This window comes from Pocillopora damicornis, chromosome 13, assembly GCF_964200805.1.
Source record: "Pocillopora damicornis chromosome 13, jaPocDami1.2, whole genome shotgun sequence".
NCBI lineage: Eukaryota > Metazoa > Cnidaria > Anthozoa > Scleractinia > Pocilloporidae > Pocillopora > Pocillopora damicornis.
In genome coordinates this window covers 450,001-469,320 of record NC_142682.1, presented here as the reverse complement: position 1 = coordinate 469,320, position 19,320 = coordinate 450,001, and the positions used below count along the sequence as shown (strand labels likewise).

General features: G+C 37.8%; 1 protein-coding gene and 1 pseudogene across 9 annotated transcripts in view; one reads left to right on the top strand and one right to left on the bottom strand.

Moving 5' to 3' along the window:
• Window positions 1-19,320, top strand: part of LOC113676813 (cubilin) — a 79,247-nt gene that overhangs the window by 11,305 nt on the left and 48,622 nt on the right. For 5 of the 8 annotated variants that reach the window (XR_016182624.1, XR_016182623.1, XR_016182625.1 and 2 more), the window contains exons 3-9: window positions 12,336-12,722; window positions 12,953-13,327; window positions 13,698-14,069; window positions 14,465-14,851; window positions 15,100-15,474; window positions 16,222-16,629; window positions 19,298-19,320. The exon at window positions 19,298-19,320 is cut by the window's right edge and continues 58 nt beyond it. Coding sequence is in view for 4 of the 8 variants with exons in the window: in XM_089192738.1 (XP_089048864.1) it covers window positions 12,336-12,722; window positions 12,953-13,327; window positions 13,698-14,069; window positions 14,465-14,851; window positions 15,100-15,474; window positions 16,222-16,629; window positions 19,298-19,320 (2,327 nt within the window). In the remaining 4 variants the exon portion in view is untranslated. Of the gene's footprint in view, window positions 1-1,992; window positions 2,221-12,119; window positions 12,150-12,335; window positions 12,723-12,952; window positions 13,328-13,697; window positions 14,070-14,464; window positions 14,852-15,099; window positions 15,475-16,221; window positions 16,630-19,297 lie in introns of those variants that run through there. The other 3 variants (XM_089192737.1, XM_089192735.1, XM_089192736.1) reach the window with 2 other exon arrangements.
• LOC149034892 (uncharacterized) lies at window positions 5,442-6,661 on the bottom strand (annotated as a pseudogene). Its single transcript, XR_016182631.1, has 2 exons — window positions 6,005-6,661; window positions 5,442-5,796 (listed from the first exon to the last, which is right to left on the bottom strand). The product of XR_016182631.1 is annotated as an uncharacterized LOC149034892 (transcript).

Genomic DNA, 19,320 nt, shown 5'->3' with positions numbered 1-19,320 from the left:
GCCATGTGTGGTGCCCATAATTATTTTAGAATAAAAATTTCTATTTCTTTGGTCCTCATGGGAGCGTTTCAGGAGTCAATCATTACAATTAGGAACCTGCTCTCGACATCAAAACAAATTAAAGAATGCAACATCCCGCGGCACTTAATACCATCTCAATTTGAAATATTGCTTGTTCTCAACAGTTAAAAAGAACAGGAGAAGTACATCTCCGAATGATGAAGGCAATGAAATGGAAAAATGCACAAAGGAAAATAACAAAGTATCTGCACCTGAAGCCTGAGCATGATTTGAACTTGTCTACTTCCTGCCAGTCCGGATCTTAAACCAGTTTATATCTATTTGGATTTTTTGTTTTATGTTGTGTGTATTAAGGCACTTAAAAGTCTCATTCAGGGAGTGGTCTAATCATTTTTTTTCCTCAATGACCGCCCAAGTTTTGCAGAGATTTAGGAGAATTGGCCCGAGGAATAGAATAGAGAAGATCGTGTCTATCTGCCCGTAGTTAGACTCTACCCAGACCTTTGACAAAGAGTGTGGAAACATAGGAAACCCTATTCACGTATAACTAAAACTAATTAGAGCAATTTTCAATTCAGTGTCGAAAGTAATTTGAGATTTTATCTATTATGCTTCACTTTGGGCTGTGATTCTGAGTCCAGAAAAGTCGCGCCACACTCTCCACCAATCAGCTGAAAAACTTAAACCAATCACAATTCGGTCGTCCGCGTTTTCCCGCGCTTTCCGTAGTTTTGTCTGTGTTACTATGAATTCTTGTTGGCTGTTAAAGATATTTTCCTTTAGTAAGGACTCAGTCATCTAAGAGTATAGTATTTGTTGTTGTCGTTAGTGACCGAATGTTTGTTAAGTCATACTGAGACAGAGCTATTGTGATGTACTTGAAAGACTGTGCGTTTCGAGGAATTTTGGACGCAACAGGCAGTTTGTGTCGGTGTGTGCTAAGTTGTGGTCTGTGGAGGGCATAATTAAGTATTAGAGGGTGATCATTGTTAGTATTCCCTACACGAATCGCTCCTTAGTAAAAAAAAGTGTCGAAGACAATACAAAGACTTTATTAAACTTCGAATTTGTTGATAGCAAAATTGCTGATATCTCCAAAGAAAGGTGAAATAAATAGATGAATACATAAAAATTAAATAAGGTAAAAAGTAAATATAGATAAAAATATGCATGTATGTACAGTTAATTTCAGAATTTAACATTGGTCTCAAAAAGAACCGCATACATTATCCAGTTGAACAGTTTTTAGTGCAATTTTGAATGCAGCAAAATAAGTAGACACACGGACATTATCTGGCAATAAGTTCCATGGTTTGCTGGCATTATATCGAAATGAATGAAGACCATAATTTTTTGTATTTACACGTGGGATAACTAGACTGCGTTTGCCTCGTAAACTAATGCTGGTTTACCGCTCGGTTAAAAGATCAGAAATATAACTAGGTGCAGCATTATTTAATGCTAGAAAAACTAATTTGAGCATATCATTTATTCGGCGTGCTCTCAGGCTAGACTGATTAATTTCTTGTAAAAAATTTTCATACGAATTGTTGAAGTCATTAAAAACGAAAACCACATCGGATGCCAAATCCGAAAACTCTTTGTTATTTTGACGAAAACTAAAAACTAAATGCTAAAAAACTGAAAATCCGCAAACCGCAGTGAACACCAAAACCGAAAAACCGAGGTTTTCTAGTAAACCGAAAATCGCAATGCTCTCTCGCTAAGAGGAGGAGCACTCATTGGAAGGAGAATGCTTAATCAAGGGGGGCGCTTTTTTTTATCCTGTTCTGTAACCCGCTGTAGTTCAAGCTTAAAAAGTTATAATTAAAGTGGCAAAGTGTAACCCGGTTTTCATTGTAACCCTGCCATCTGAGAAAGTGAGAGACAAGGCAGGGGGGAGGGGGGGGGAAGGGAGGTGGGGGAAAGGGCGAGCGTGACGGGAGAGCGTGAGCGTGGGCTCATATTCGAGGAATACGGAGTTGTATTTGACGTCCAGGTTCTCTCCAGACTTTGTTCGTTCTGTCTACTCTCAGTGTGTTTTCACAGGTCTGCAGTTAAACAGAAAACACAAGCTTCTCTCGCTCAGTTGATTTAGACCTCGTCGATTACTCAATGTGAAGAAGAGCGAGCATCTTAAGACAGCGATCAGTTTGAATACCGTCATGATTTCCGCCTGGATCGTGGTTACTCTTTCTGGTGAGTGAGAATTCTTCTATACGAATGATTAATGCTGTTGTCACTTCACAAATCATACGTGCAACAAAGGTATCTAGAAGTCAGATCTGTTTGGTTTTACAGGCCAGAAGTTTTTGTTATCCTTCTGTTCTTGACATCGCTATGTCTTATGACTTCTAATGTGCATTTTTAGTTCGTAATTTAATCTCACTTAACCTCAGTGTCTCATTGTTCTTCCCACATTATTTTCCTCTTCCTTAGGGTTAGCTTAGTGTTCGCGGTCCCACTTTTTCATCGATCCGGTTGAAAACTTTCTTTCAAGAGGTTCTTATGCCCTGTTCACACCAATTTAAACAAGTTTCATTAAACGTAGTTTTTTTAAACATGGTTTTATAAAACATGTGTTGCTCAAGAACCGTTCACACTGCACACTGGGTTAGGTATTACGCAGCCTCGTTTTGATATTAATTGTTGCCAACAAAATTAAAGACGCAATAAAAATGGCGGTCAGTTTAAATCACAATATCCTGCTGTTGTTGGCGCAGTCACGGCTGAGGGAAAACCTCAGAATTACACAAAACCGACAGAGAAACGCAGAGAGACGGTTTAATCACTATGTCCGTCGGAGACGTCTCGTTTCATCATTGTTTTTCCGTTTTTTGCTTCGATTTCTTCTCCAACATCTTCCTGTTCGCCGTATTTGGCTAAAACCCCGGTCGCAGATATTTTGGGAAGAGACTTGCCAAGATTGGGAAGAAAAGGACTGGAATGAGAATTTTCGCATGTTTAAAGAAACATTTAATCGCCTTTGCCGAGAACTTTCGCCACATATCTCTAAAAGGGACACCAATTACAGGAAAGCCATTACAGTGCGTCATCGAGTTGCCATAACATTATATTGGCTTGCGGACACGGCTCACTTTCGAACGATCGGAAATCTATTTGGTGTCGGAAAATCCACTGTTTGTGGTATTGTGCGACAGGTATGCGAGGTGATAGTGAACGTTCTTCTTCCCAATTATATAAACGTTCCCCAAAATCAACATGAAGTCCAAGAAAAAATTGAAGGTTTTAAAAGTCGCGCGGGTTTTCCCCAGGTGGTTGCAGCAGTCGATGGTTGCCATGTCCCAGTCATTGGACCTCGGCAAAGTCCAGATGATTATGTTAACAGGAAGGGATTCCACTCATTAATCCTTCAGGGGCTAGTAGATTGTAATTATCTATTTCTTGATATATGTGTTGGATGGCCGGGTAAAGTACACGACGCACGTGTCTTCAAGAACTCTTCATTGTTTGCCTTGTGTTGTGCCAGAGCTTTTCTTCCGCTCGACATGTCGGTGATGATATCTGGTGTACAAGTTCCTCCCCTGATATTAGGTGACTCAGCTTATGCTCTCAGCAATTGGCTGCTGAAACCATATATTGATCGTGGAAATCTGACCCCGGAGGAACGCAGTTTCAACATAAAACACAGCACGACTAGAGTGGTTGTTGAAAATGCCTTTGGTCGATTGAAGGGAAGGTTCAGAAGCATTGGGAAGAGACTGGACTTAAAAGTTGAAAATGCCTGCAATGTCATCGCAGCGTGTTGTGTTTTACATAATTATTGTGAGATGCGAAACGAGTCTTTTGATGACCAATGGCTCAATGATATTCACATTCATGCTGGAGTTTGTCCAGGTGATCCAAACCAAAGGCAGAACACAAATGCTGTTGCAATAAGAGATGCAATTAAAAGATTCTTAATATAAATATTCATTGTCACATGCATCACTTGAACATGAGTGTTCAACATAAGCATCTCTCACAGGCAAATAATCCATCAAAGAGTTTGCATCTCTAGCTCAAAAAAGTTGTTTATATGAATACTTTCTCCCTTTCAGGTTTATTGTATACAGTACAAATAGTTTCATAAATAATTGGAGAGTCAAGATCTTTTGAAGGACACTCCTCTAAGAGGGTCAAGCAGTGTTCCATTTGTAATTACAGTTGTATAAATGAGATTTGAAAAGTAAATTGTCAATTGTGTAAATTAAAATTACTGATGGCAAACTTTGATTGTCTGTGGTATTCTTTGAAACCCCCACATTTTTTTTGAACATTTCAAAACCTGGACACCATCTGAGAACAATTAAAGATGCAGTCATTGCAAGTTTGCCATTTCACATGTGAAATAAACATATTAGCACTGAAATTATGCTAAAAAATTCGGGAGTAGTTTGAAACCCATGGTGTGACATATGCTAATTTAGCCATGCATACTACATGTTCACATAAAATACAAATTTGAGTGCAAGACTTGCATCTTCCTCTCTGAGTATTAGATGTAGGCATAAAGAAGGAGGGGGACAATCTCAGCTTTTTGATCAAAGTGTTCAGTTCGAATAGCAAGGAGATCTACTCACTCAGTGACATGGCCTCAGCTGGCATTAATGTCAGCAAAACTAATTTAATTCACTAACTTTTTGCTCTTGTTCCATTGCAAGTGACTGTGTAATTATACACCAGACTTTTTTGGTTAGTCCCTTAAAATAAAGAATAATTAAGCAAACAAACACACAGAGCTCTCTGTTGTAAATTTATCAAGGAGACTTAAAAGACATCATTCATATGACCCTCTCTCTCTGAACAACTGATGGAACCTCAGAAACAAATTTCATCATTTTAAAGGTGGATCAAAACTTTATTTCAAATATTAAATCAATTTTAAAATCAATAACCACTGTGCACAAAAATATTCATTTATTTCATTAATTTTCTGGAGCATTTTTTAAATACTCTGGGCCAGGTCTTAAGGTGGTGGCTTAACTTAACCCAGGGTTAGTGTGAAATTTGATTTCAAATATGAAAATTAAAAAAGAAATCCATTTTCTTTTTTTTTTTGTCTACAATTTGATGATTAGATGGTCTAAAAGGAATAGGGAAAATTATCCCAAAAAAGACTCCTGAATAAAGAAATAAAGAAGCTGAATCAAAATGTAACCCTGGGTTAGTGTTAATCGGCCTCTGCTGAACAACTAGGCTCTGCCGGAAAATTAAAAATAACACTTAAAGGAAAAAAACGATTTTTTCTCAAAGAAAAAAAAAAGCATATTCAATTGAAGACAACTATAGAAGACAATTAGTTCAAGCAAAGAAGAGTTAACCAGAGCATGTCAACATCAATGATCTAATCGGTAAGTTCAATATAGTTTTCTTTTTTTTCTTGCACCTTCTCCAACGACTGGGAATCGGCCATTAGATTTCGTGAAACATCGTTCAACTTACAGCATAAATAAAGACGAAAACTAAACCAACTGAAACTGTCGCAGGTACGAGCGCAAATGAAATTGTTGAAAACGCGTACTTTTTATTTTCGAAGTACTTGCGCCAATTTCAGCAGAAACTCCTGGTCTTCCTTCCTTCTTCTCTCCTCCCTTTCTTCTTCTCGTCTTTCACGAGCCTCCTCTGCGGCAAGAAAACTCCTATCAGCAGCTTGTTGATAGGAAACAAATGCCTCCAACGCCTTGTCAATTTGTGTTAAGGCATCCGTCGTTGACACCTTCCGCTTCTTCGTAGCGGGTTTGAAAAATGGCTTGCCAGCATCTGTTGTTCTTTCTGTGAAGGAATACAAGAAATCTTTAAAGGCAGAAGTTAAAGTTTGAGCCACTACTTATCTCAATATTTTTGTTCAACTCCACTCATCTTGGAAGTAAAATTATCAAGAAATTTTGTTAGAGATTACAGACGACGTAGGCGCCGATATTGAAACATTTTCTTGGCCTATTGTCTGACACTCCAATCAGCGAAAGTTTTCAAAGCTCACCTGTCAAACATTCACCCTTGTTTGGTTGAGGAAATTTGCCGGCTGTTTTGTTGTTGCTGCCGACGCTGGTGCCGCCGCTGAAGGAAGGCAACTCTTCGTTTGGTTCATCGTTCTTAATTTTTTCATTGTCTTCTTCTTCGTTGTCCGCCTCAATGATAATTTTTGAAGAATTTACCACAACCTTCGGTTTGGTACATGGTTTTTTTTGAGAGAAATTCATCGACTTCGTCGAAAAACGCCGGCTTCCTCTTTGGAGTCCCGTTTCCGGTCTTCTCACATTCGTCTTTGTAGGAGCGATACGCACTTACTAATGTGTGTACTCTTGCAGGCATCTTCATCACGGTCTTCGTAGCCTGCCGCTCGAATAAAATCACTTATTTCTTGCCATATAGGCCTCTTTCCGGTACAAGATATTAACTTCATTTGTATATTTTCGTCCCCCCACTTCTGTAGTAACAATAACGTTTCCTGGTTTTCCCAAATCCTTCCGCGGGGTTTTTTGGCAACCGCCATCTTTAATGTGTTTAGTTAAACACGAAACTTAAACAACCTCATTTAGGTAGTTTTATTAAACACGGTTTTAAACATGTTTGGCTGCACGCGCCCGCGGTGTGAACAGGTAGTTTAATAAAACCAGTTTAGTAAAACAAGATTTAAACATGTTTAAGCTTTGGTGTGAACAGGGTATTAGTTTAACGTCTCAAAATTTTAATTTACAAAGATTTTTCTTTATATCAATTCGTACGTCACGAGAATTAACCCTAATGTAATTTAATTCAATTCAATTTTATTTAAACTCACTCGAATACAGGGTATTATAGAAGATTGTAATAATTACAGTAGCGTTACAAGCATCAATATAAAGAATACAATATAATAAGAAAATGAAAAACGAAACCAAAATAACTTACAATTCATTGTTACTAAAGATATCTTGGATATAAAGAAGGACAGGAAGAAAAGAATAATTAAGAGACGATGTCAGCATCCATCGCGCAAATTTGAAATGTTGTGGCAAGTCGCCCAAAATTCGTTTTCCCTCCTACTTTCATATTTTGTAGCCCAATATGTTCTAATAATTGTGGTGTAGTTTTTTTTTGCGAAAATGTATTTTAGTTTTCGAGAAATAACTTTTTTCGTTCGACCGCTCAAATTTATGTTAGTTACAAAGTTATGTGACCTCATGTAACGAATGTACTAGACCTACGGTATTTATGTGAACGCAATCCTTTGTTTTATCATCTAAACTTAATCCCCTGTCGTTATTGAAGCTGCCAAAGAAATATTTATTTTTTGGTGAATATTTTTGTCCGACATACTTTTCGTATGTCGAAAAGTAGCATCAAAACAAAGACAGTTTTAACAATGACCGATATGACACAATCTACTGAGCAAGAAGCTTTTAAAAGACCAAAGGATGATTATAAAGTTATTGTAAAAATTTCCTTGTGTATTTGTGTTGTTCTATCTTGAGACGAACTCAAAGTCCGGCAAAATGTACTTGATGGCGACTATGAAATGTACATGGTGCGCCTACTTGTCGCCACCGTTAAATAAAACAAAGGATTATGTTTACAGAAATACCGTAGGTCTAGTACATTCGTTACATGAGGTCACACAACTCGTGTAATATTCACGGTGAAAATTTGCATATTTGAGCGGTCGAACGAAAAAAATTATTTCTCGAAAACTAAAATATATTTTTACAAAACAACTACACCACAATTATTAGAACATATTGGCTACAAAATATAAAAGTAAGAGGGGAAACAAATTTGGGGGACTCACCGCTGTTTGTTTGATGCATGCTGACATTAGCTCTTAAATACTATGTTAATTGTGTGGAGTTTGGGACACCCAAATAGTTCTAGGAAGTAATCAAGTGGGTGTCCCAAAGTAAATAATTAAATAAAAAGGAATACAGTATTAATAACAATTTAAATAAAAAAGTATTACCTTTGATACAAACTACTAAGATTTAAAATTTATTTACACAAACTATTTAAGAATTAATGACACTATTATAACCGTCAATCATAGAATTCTTTATATTTTCATGAAATCTGAAAAAGGGAGTGATTTGTTTAACATTAATTGGTGATGAATTCCAGAGTGTGGTACCAGTATGACGGAGAGAATGAATACCACATTGAGTTGTTTGAACTGGATTTACCAACAGATTCTCTTTCAGTGATTGATGTGTATAAAATGAATGAACAGAAGATATTGGCTTAAAGTAATCAGTAAAACAAGGAGGAGTTATTTTGTGAGACCACTAATAAACAAAAGAAAGAATCTCAAGATGAATTATATCAGAAAATTTGAAGAGGTTCAGAGATTTTAGCAGTGGTTCTGAATGTGATACAGATTCAAAAAATGTCATAATTCTGACTATACACTTTTGCAAATTAATCACTGGCTTTAAATAAGTTGGATATGTTATTAACCCCAAACTAAGATAACATAAGTGAGAAAGAGCTGGATTAGTGAATAGTAAAGCATACAAAGTATATCAAAGCCAACGTAGTACCTCAATTTTGAGAAGATTTCTACAGTTAAGTGACAGTTTTAGACAAAGCTTATCAATATGATTCTTCCATGTCGGATTTTAGTTAAAGGTAACACCTAGATATTTAACTGTGGAAACTTGTTGGATATTCACACCATTAATCTTTAGACTAAGTGACTTGTGTGGTTTCAATTTTTAGAATGAAAGAGAATAAAATTAGTTTTAAGAATACTAAGTGCTAGTCAGCTAGATTTTATCCATGCACTCAACAACTGATCTAGCTCATGATTTAAATTTGTTTCGAGATCATTAAGGTTCCTATAAGAGCAATATATGTTTTGTCAGCAAATAGGTGGAAGGTAAGGAATTTTGAGGCATCAGGCAAGTCATTTATTTATAACAAAAACAATAAAGGACCAAGAACAGATCCTTGAGGAACCCCACTAGTAACAGATAGGAAATCAGAGTCATGACCATACCCACAAATTGTTCTCTGTTGGATACTGATAAGATTGAAACTAATCATAGACTTACCTCTTACTTCACAAGATGCAATTTCAACAAAAGAATAGAATGAATTACTGTATCAAAGGCTTTTTTGAATCAATGAAAATACCACAGCCAAACTCATTGTTGTCAATTGAGTAACAAATAGATTGAGTGATACTTATGAGTGAGTGATTAGTTGAACACTTCTGCCTTAAGCCAAGCTGAAGTGAGTAGAAAATATTATGACATTCAAGATAACCATAGAGGTGCTTATACATAGCTTTTTCATATATTTTGCTAAAAACAGGTGGCACTGATATTGTTCTTTATTGCAACTGGCATAACTTTTGGCAATTTAAGTTAATTTGGAAAAATGCCACAGAGAAAAGAATCATCAATTCAATATCTTTGACAACACTGTTCCTGAATTTCTTGTGAAGATATATCAGATTTGGATCTGGTTGCTTACTTTTCATAATCTGGGAATAGAGCTTATGTCCATATCTTATCTTAGCAAGTATGTCTTTTGTGATCCATGCTTTAGTAGATAATTTTATTTCATGCTTTGAGAGCTTCCTGCATGGTGCATGACAGTTAATAAACTGGGAGATTTGATCATTGATAAAAAACATCAAATTTAGTGCTAGCATCTAAATTATTATTAAAAATGTTAGCCCAATCAAGAAGTGAGAAATCATTGATAAATTTTTCTTCTTCAAACTTTATAATAGTTTAGAGTTTTACAATTTACCTTAACATTATCTAAAATCAAAAATTGGGGAAGATGATCTAAGATTCTTAGGTCTAAGTTACACTATAGTAGCATTGCAGCATAAGTATTTGCAAATATGTTATCGATTAGGGTTGCAGATCTTTCAGTAATATGTGTTGGTTGTAAAATATAGGAAAGAAGAAAATAAGAGTTCAGCATTGGCAGGAAATCATTGGATTCTGGGTGGCTTTTTCAGTTTAATAGGTTAATTATAATTAAAGCATCCCATAAGGAAGATATTCTTATTTTCTCGTGATAATTGAGATAAAATTGACTCAAAATATCCCATAAACCTTACAGGGTTGAAAGACGGGTGCCAATAGGCACAACAACAAAGGATGTTTTTAGCTTTTAAATTAAATTAAATTAGTGTTAATAATTTCAACCCAGATGGTTTCAATGCCCATTGCGGAAATATTTGATCCTTTGAAATATGTTTAGGCAGGACTAAAAGATAATTAGAGTATTAGATTTCAAGGTATTAATGGAAAGTGTATTTTACTCTGATGCATATGTTGTGGTTCAATTTTATCCTTGGTTCAAATTTTATTTTCTTTTGTTTTTGGGTATTGTAATGAAAACAAAGGGAAATAAAATTTGAACCAAGGATAAAATTGAACCACGACACATACCTTGATTTTTATGCCCTAATAATATACATGGAAAAAATTACTCAGTTCTGATTGGTTAAGATAAATGCAGTTTTCAGGTAATTCAGTGCAGAAGAGGGTTAATTCAGTGCAAAGAAAGAAACAAATCAGACATTCTGATTGGTCAATAATCAAAGAAACTCACAGTTCAAGGAATTGTTCAGTCTGTGTCCGAATCACTTTCGATGAAATGGAATCGTCGTTTCCGAAGTTTAACCATGTTTGTTTTAAATTTCGGCGTTGGATCGCTCGAGCGAAGTGTTAAGCTGGGTCGGCTCGTAATTCTCGATTTCCTCGGCAATTCCCTTCTCTAAACACCACTTTTTCCAAACTGACAACCAAAAAGCAGTGCTTTTTACAATGTTTTCGTTGTTTAAGCTGTTTTTCAGCTGCGGTGGCGAAAGAAAACCTACTTAAAACGCCGGCTATTGTTTCGCTCGCAAATTTTCAAATTTTCAAATTTTGTTGCGACATCCAAGGCTCGCATTTGATTGGCTATCTGCGAGTTTCTTTGATTGTTGACCAATCAGAATGTCTGATTTGTTTCTTTCTTTGCACTGAATTAACTCTCTTCTGCACTGAATTACCTGAAAACTGCATTTGTTATAACCAATCAAAACTGAGTAATTTTTCCATGTATATTATTAATTTCTGAATATTGCGTGACGAACCTTTGGACACCAGTTGATTATTAACTTCTAAAGCGATGGCCCTTTAACACAAATCTAAACCATATGCGTAATAATGAGGTTTGAAATGACAGCAGAACATTGAAAAATTGATGTTGTATAAAATTCTATCTGTGCCCAAGCAAGTAATTGAATTTAATCGCCTTAAAGTTCTGACAAATATATTGGATTCAACCAGCCAAACCAGAAGCGAAATAGCTCACATGGTAACTGCGTTAAAAAAAATTAAAGGTCAAATCCAATGAAATATGTAAAGCCTCAAAACATGGTAAATTGTGAAAAAAATATGGCCAAATGAAGATACACGAAAATCAACCTGAAGACAAGAATTAAAACCGCTTACGCGTCGTGACAAAATGTTTCCATATCTATCGTTGGGACTGTTGTCCTCGCCGATTTTAACCCGTTTAAGACTTTGAAGCCCGTTTCCTTGCAGTTGAGCTTTCTTCTGTGCGTTTCCTCTTCGTTTGTGAGGTCTATAAAGGTGTATTCTGGTTAGGGTTAGGGTTCACCATAAAAATCAATTCAACGTGATCCCTTTGCTCGCGTCTGCTAAATTAAAGCAATTGAAAATAAAACTTTTTTTTGCAGGAAAATTCAAGTAAATGTAATGAGCGTCTTATAAACTTTAAAACATCTACACATTGTCTTTTAAAAGAGAGAATTTTACCGATTGAACAAGCGAATTATTTTCAGCTGAACGGAAGTAATTATTTTTTTCAAAGCTTGCCGTACATAAGCAGTAACAATTGTTTCAAACAGGCCTCTCGCCTGACCGTGAAAAAAAAAGCGTTCAAGTGGCCCAGAAAAAACGATATTTTTTTTCTTTTTTAATGCTCAAAGTTAAAAAATCAGCCGAGAACTTCTTGTGGCTCTAAATAGAAATATCGTAACCCAGGCAGCTTTCTCCGCTTTCCCCTTTTCCTCGTTTGCATTTGGGATAGACTGTTTCTAATCCTTGAGTTGAGAAACGTTATCACATGTTCGTTCTTTGTATCTGTTGCAGCTGCCTCCCTGACTCCTGTGACAAGTGGTCGTGAGTATTGATAACCTTTCTATATTTCTGCATTTTAAACGGCGGTTTTGCAGTTTTGTATTTCAGTCCACAGCATTTCTCTTTACTACTAATAATATGGTGACAATAGTATAAAACACATTTTCAATTCTCTTTCTACTGTAGTAAGAAATCAAAACAGTGACTTAAAGATGCTTTCCTTTTCAGCCTGCATCCCTCCTGGAGAATCCATTAATGCTTCTAATGGTCAAATTTCCAGCCCCAATTTTCCCAACAACTATGACGCAAACAGGATTTGTATCTGGAATATCACAGTGCCCGGTGGGAAAATCATCAAGCTGACCTTCTTGAACTTTACCCTGGTAGCGGGTGAACACGATGACTGTGCTGGAGCGGCAGCAGATAGTGCCCGAGTCTTTATTACAAACGTTGCTTCACATGGAGGAAAACCCAAGGACTTTAAGATATGTGGTCAAAAGCTTCCCCCTCCTGTGTACTCCGTGGGAAATTTCATTCAAGTGAGATTTGAATCTCGCACCGGCCTTGTAAACAAAGGGTTCAATGTAACCTTTGAGGAGATAGATGGAGATCCATGTAAGAGCTTTTTCTTCAGGGGTACTTTGTGAAGGAAGTATAGAAGTTTACTGAGCATGTACTTTTAGAATTAAGCGAGAGTTTTGTTGAGTATATCATACAATTAATTAAGAAAACAATCTTTGAACAGCTACAGTCTGTAGAAAAACAGTTGAATGTATTCAAGCCTTTCAGTCCATATACCGACGCTCCGTTTTCGAAGCCTGACACGTCTTTGTTACTTTTTTCAGTGTGCCCAGTAGATATGATCCTCGATGGAACATCAGGTTCTCTCTCCTCTCCCTTTTATCCAAGAAACTATCCATTCAACCAGACATGTAGCTGGAATATTACAGGGAAACAAGGATACCGTGTTGAGCTCACAATACCAGACTATAATCTTGAACGTTGTGGTGGCGCTGCTTGCTCGTGTGATTATATGGAAGTTCAGAACAGCTTCAGTGATCAAGCGCTGCCTGGAAAACTATGTGGTACACCAAGGGATATTCCTGTAAAGTTTTATTCACTGCACGAAAGCTTGAGGGTGGTGTTTGTGTCCGATGATGCAAACATGGATTATGACGGATTTGGGGCAACTTACAAGCTGTTGAACTACAGTCCTCCAAGTAAGTAGAGAAAACAACTTTGGTACATCTAAGAGATCGTATCAAGTGACGCCATCTGTGAAAGAAACCATATATCTAGCACCAATCCCGGCATTTTGATTCTGACCTGTTCCAAGCGTTCTGGTTAGTCAAACAGAGCGAAATAGCCGAAGGCACGGTAGTAGCAGCATAGTGAAAAAGCGAGTGAGGTTTGGGTCTCGTTGGGTAAAGAAAAAGTTGATTACACAAAATGGCCCACCCCTCCCTTGTTTTTTCTTTCCTCTGCTACTCTCGCGCTGTTCAATATGGCGTTGCGTTTTACCAAGTGAACGCCCGGAACAGCCTATGTTTATTCTCTCACACTCACATGCTCCTTTTTCACTGTTTACAGTTTGTCCCAAGGAGGCAATTCCTCTCTCAGGCAGCGGCAAAATAAGTAGCACAAACTACCCAAAGAGTAACTACACTGCTTCCAGAAATTGTACCTGGAACATTACCGCGCCAGCTGACAAAATTGTAATGTTTACGTTTACTGACTTTGTCTTCAGTAAGTGTCCAGCCAATCCCTGTTCGGATTCTTGTGCTTATGTGGAGCTTTATGATGGTGGATCAACAAGGTCTCGTTTGCTGGGGCGATTTTGTCAGGGGGCGTCGTGGAATGAGCCTCAGTTCTCGACTGCAAATCGAATGTTTGTAATGTTCCATCCTGGACAAACAGTTGATCGTGGATTTCAAGCGAAATACAAATCCACAACGACCGGTGGTGAGTATCCTGTGAAGGTTTTTCTGAATATCATCTTTTAGAATCGTCAAATATTTTTCTTACGTGCGATTGGTCTTAACGCGTTACACAACCGTCTATGCCCTAACTTTCAACTTATTTTATACTTCTATATTTTTAAGAGACAGATAGACTTTTCGCCACTCACCACGATCACTCTAAGTTACTATCGCCTTTTTTTGAGAGAAAACATATGTAACATTTCTGGTTCACGAAGATCTCGAAAAACGGCCAAAAAAAAATTAACCGTTAGGCGTAAAAATTGACTAATTTTAATCGTTAATCGTAAAAGCCATCACCCCATTGAGACCCTCTTTCATTGCAACTGTTTTTTCTTCAGTGACAAAAAAAAGTGACAAAAATCCTCTCTCTTTCAGCCTGTACCCCTTCTGGAGAATATGTTAATGCTTCTAGTGGTCACATTTCCAGCCTCAATTTCCCCGACGTGTATGAAGCAAACAGGATTTGTACCTGGAATATCACGGTACCCCATGGGAAAATCATCAAACTAACCTTCTTGAACTTTACCCTGGTAGCAGGTGAAAACGATGACTGTGCTGGATCGGCAGCAGATAGTGCCCGAGTCTTTATCACAAACGTTGCCTCTCATGGAGGAAAACCTAATGACTTTAAGATCTGTGGTCAAAAGCTTCCCCCTCCTGTGTACTCCGAGGGAAATGTCATTCAAGTGAGATTTGAATCGCGCACCGGTCTTGTATACAAAGGGTTCAATGCAACCTTTGAGACGATATATATAGATTCACGTAAGAGCTTTTCTTCCATGTTAGTTTATGAAGGACGTATAGAAGTGTGCTGAGCATGTACCCCTATTGAACTAAGCGAGAATTTTGTTGTGTACATTAGGCAAATAATGAAATAAACAATCTTTGAATAGCTATAGTCTATAGAAAAATAATTGAACATAGTCAAGCCTTTCACTCCAAAACAAGCTGCATATGTTTCATGTTCGTTACGTTTCCGAACCTGACACAGTCTTTGTTACTCTTTTCAGTGTGCCCTACAGATATGATCCTCGACGAAATTTTAGGTTCCTTCTCCTCTCCATTTAATCCAAGAAACTATCCATTCAACCAGACATGTAGCTGGAAGATTATAGGGAAACAAGGATACCGTGTTGAGCTCACAATACCAGACTATAATCTGCAACGTTGTGGTGGTGTTGCTTGCTCGTGTGATTATATGGAAGTTCAGAATAGCTTCAGTGATGAAGCGCTGCCTGGAAAACTATGTGGCACACCAAGGGATATTCCTGTAAAGTTTTATTCACTGCACGAAAGCTTGAGGGTGGTGTTTGTGTCCGATGATACAAACATGGATTATGACGGATTTGCGGCAACTTACAAGCTGTTGAACTACAGTCCTCCAAGTAAGTAGAGAAAAAAACTTCGTAAAATCTAAGAGTTCGCTGAGAGAAGATGTTTCATGTAATAAACTCACCCTACAAATGATGATAAGACGTTTAGTTAAAGTGCCCATGGCACGATTTTTTTTTGATCACCCTACAGGGTATGGTTTTGAGCCGCTTTGGTTTGTATAGATTTTGACCATTGGTGGAATCGACAGTTATGTGATAAGTATTTTGATTGGTTGTTATTTATCACCTATTGGAGAACAGAGGCATAGATGACTTCACCATTTACAACAACTTGCTTCTTTATCGTATATGAAACAATTAGATTACACGTTGCTGTGCGTCTGTTGAGGAAGAGATAGCAGATGACTTCAAAATGTGGTCATCAGTGACACTTAGCTGCGCCTCTTGTGCCACGTTTTTGTTCTTACCACATTTTGACGCCATCTGTGAAAGAAACCATATATCTAGCCCCAATCTCGGCATTTTGATTCTGACCTGTTCCAAGCGTTCTGGTAAGTCAAACAGAGCGAAATAGCCGAAGGCACGGCAGTAGCAGCATAGTGAAAAAGTGAGTGAGGTTTGGGTCTCGTCGGCTAAAGAAAAAGTTGATTACACAAAATGGCCCACCCCTCCCTTGTTTTTTCTTTCCTCTGCTACTCTCGCGCTGTTCAATATGGCACTGCGTTTTACCAAGTGAACGCCCGGAAAAGCATATGTTTATTCTCCCACACTCACATGCTCCTTTTTCATTGTTTATAGTTTGTCCTAAGGAAGCAATTCCTCTCTCAGGCAGCGGCAAAATAAGCAGCACAAACTTCCCAAAGAGTAACTACACTGCTTCCAGAAATTGTACCTGGAACATTACCGCACCAGCTGACAAAATTGTAAATTTTGCTTTTACTGACTTTGTGTTAAGTGAGTGTTCAGCCAGTCCTTGTTCGGATTCTTGTGCTTATGTGGAGCTTTATGATGGTGGATCAACAAGGTCTCGTTTGCTGGGGCGATTTTGCCGAGGATCGCTGTGGAATAAGCCTCAGTTCTCGACTGGAAATCAAATGTTTGTGATGTTCCATCCTGGACAAACGGTTGCTCGTGGATTTGAAGCAGAATATTCTTTTCCCTCTACTACATCAACATCACCGCCTTCAACAGAAACAAAACTGCAAAGTAAGTTTAGAACTGTGGTATTTCGAAGTAACAAATCCTGGTTTTCGCCAAAAGTGCCTTAACCCCTTCTTTATGAGTCCATCACATGCTAGCAATCAGTTAACGCTTTCCAAATTGTTTTGTGTTTTCCAAAATAGTACATTTGTGGATAAATCAATGGTTTTTTCTGCATGTTTTGGGGAAAAATTTAATTGAATTTAAAATTTATATTTTCCTTTGCAAGACTTAGCATGTCCGTAAACTATGTGTTTATAGTCAATAATGAAAAGATGCCGAGGTAATCCTTCTACAAACAGTCAGTTACTGGATGTTGTAAACGTTCTGCAATCTCTCATACACTGGGTGTTGCAGAAATTTTGCAACAATTCATACACTGGGTGTTGCAGAAATTCTGCCACCACCCATACGCTGAGTGTTGCAGAAATTTTGCAACCTTCTATTCACTGAGTGTTGCAGAAATTTTGCAACCTTTCATACACTGTGCGTTGCAGAAATTCTGTGACCACTCATACATTGAGTGTTGCAGAAATTCTGTAACCATCCATACGCTGAGTGTTGCAGAAATTTTGCAACCTTTCGTACACTGGGTGTTGCAGAAATTCTGCAACCAGTCATACCCTAGGTGTTGCAGAAATTTTGCAACCTTTCATACACTGGGTGTTGCAGAAATTCTGCGACCACTCATACACTGGGTGTCACAGAAATTCTGCAAACACTTACACACTGGGTGTTGCAGAAATTCTGCGACTACTCATACCCTGGGTAAAGCAGAAATTCTGCAACCACTCATAGATCGGATGTCGCGGAAATTCTGCGACCATTCATACACTGGATGTCGCAGAAATTCTGCAATCATTTTTACACTGGATGATGTAGAAATTCTGCAACCACTTATACCCTGGATGCTGTAGAGATTCTGCGACCACATACCGTGGGTGTTAGAAATTTTGCGACCTCCCATTCACTTAATTTTGAGGAAATTCACTTATGGCGTGATGGATGCAGAAATATAGCGGTCTTTCTCTGACCGCAGTTCACTTAAATGATTTTCATGTATTTAAAGTCATTTATTCACCACTTCACGGTTTTACTTAGAACCAACATAATGATCAGCTCTCAGTTGGCTTGTTAGCTCAGCTAGTAGAGCGCTGCACCAGTATCGTAGAGGTCATGGGTTCAAATCCCGTAGAGGCCCAAATTTTTTCAAGGTCCTTTTTTCACTATTACTTAAGTAGCGTCCATGACTGCCAGGACCGCTTCCATATTCGTTTCTTCGACCGCAGTTCACAAATCAAATTTTCATGAAATTACTGTCATTTATCTCCATCAATGTTTACAGTAGGGAATTATGCTACATGAAAAATTAAGAAAAAATAGTCCTGTTTCTTTGTAAGCTGCAATTGTTTCCAGAGTAAGAAAAATCAAACCGGGCAATGTTGCCTAATTAGTCACAAAATGTTTAAATAGAAAATGTACTTAAAACCCACTTTACAAAGCCATTTTCAGGGCGCTATTGGTTTTTGCCGAGTTTTACACTGAAAACAACGACGGAATCCAAGAAATCGGAAATAATTCACTAACATTTTTTCAAGTGCATTTTAACCGGAAGGAATTAAGCTTCATATCAAGGGACTTTAAGGTGTCGAATCAGTTTTCGCAAAAAAAAAACTTAGCCTAAAGCGAGCTTTTATCAAAAGTTGTTGAGTTCTATTCCTCCATTGAGGAATGAAAACATATAATTCATAAAAAAAGTGATATTCTAGACCCAGGCATGGCTGACGCTAGGTGTTACGGCGTTGCTGGTCCAGCTGCTCTTCATACAAGCCGGTCCAGCGAGTCAAAAGCCCTAACTTCAGTGTTGCGTGAAGGTAGGTTTTCTTCCTTCTTCTTTATTCGGTTTTGGCAAAACAGTCTGCGCAATGTCTGCACCATTCCAGTTGCCAAAGCTTCTAGACAAAAAGCTCGTGTTACAGTGTGGGACATTCTGCTTTTTGAATGCAATAAGCTTCAAGTGAAAAAGCTTATCGGCTGAGGATGCTTTGGAGAGGTTTTCTTAAGGAATTTTGAAGAACAGAAAAGAAGCTGGCTGATGAAAAAACTAACTATAGCGCGCTCTGACGTCAATGGATCGACTTTGAAGGCCCTCAATTTTAAACTAACTTGTGCTGACTTGAAAGCATTGGGAAGAATCCAATAAATGAACATGGTTCTTATAGGCACTTAGTTCGCGTTTGATCACATCCTCTATCATTATTGATGAAGAAAATCAATTTTCTTCAATTTCGGGTCTTCTTGGGTCTTCGTTTATGGGTGTTTGATTGCACAGTTCATCACACATAGAAATATTAAAACTGGAGCTGGATATCCCCGGCGAGAAACCATAAAAAGATCATGTTAAATAAAGAAAATAAATGGGTCCTCGTTTTCGTGTCTTCAACCCCACTCAGAGTCTGATCAGGGTTTGTTTGATTTTTTACTCGCAGATGAGACGTAAGTGCAAAACGGTTTCGGATTTCCGATATTTAGACCTTCAAAGATCGCATTGATGTGTTCTCTCCAGGCTAAGTTCCAGAAGGCGAGGCGATAGAACTGAGGATTGTCTAAGTAAGTTCTTATAGATTAAACTTAGCAGGCTGGTGAAGAGTACATTATCGATTACTTTCTTTAGATTTTATCCCAACGGAAAACACA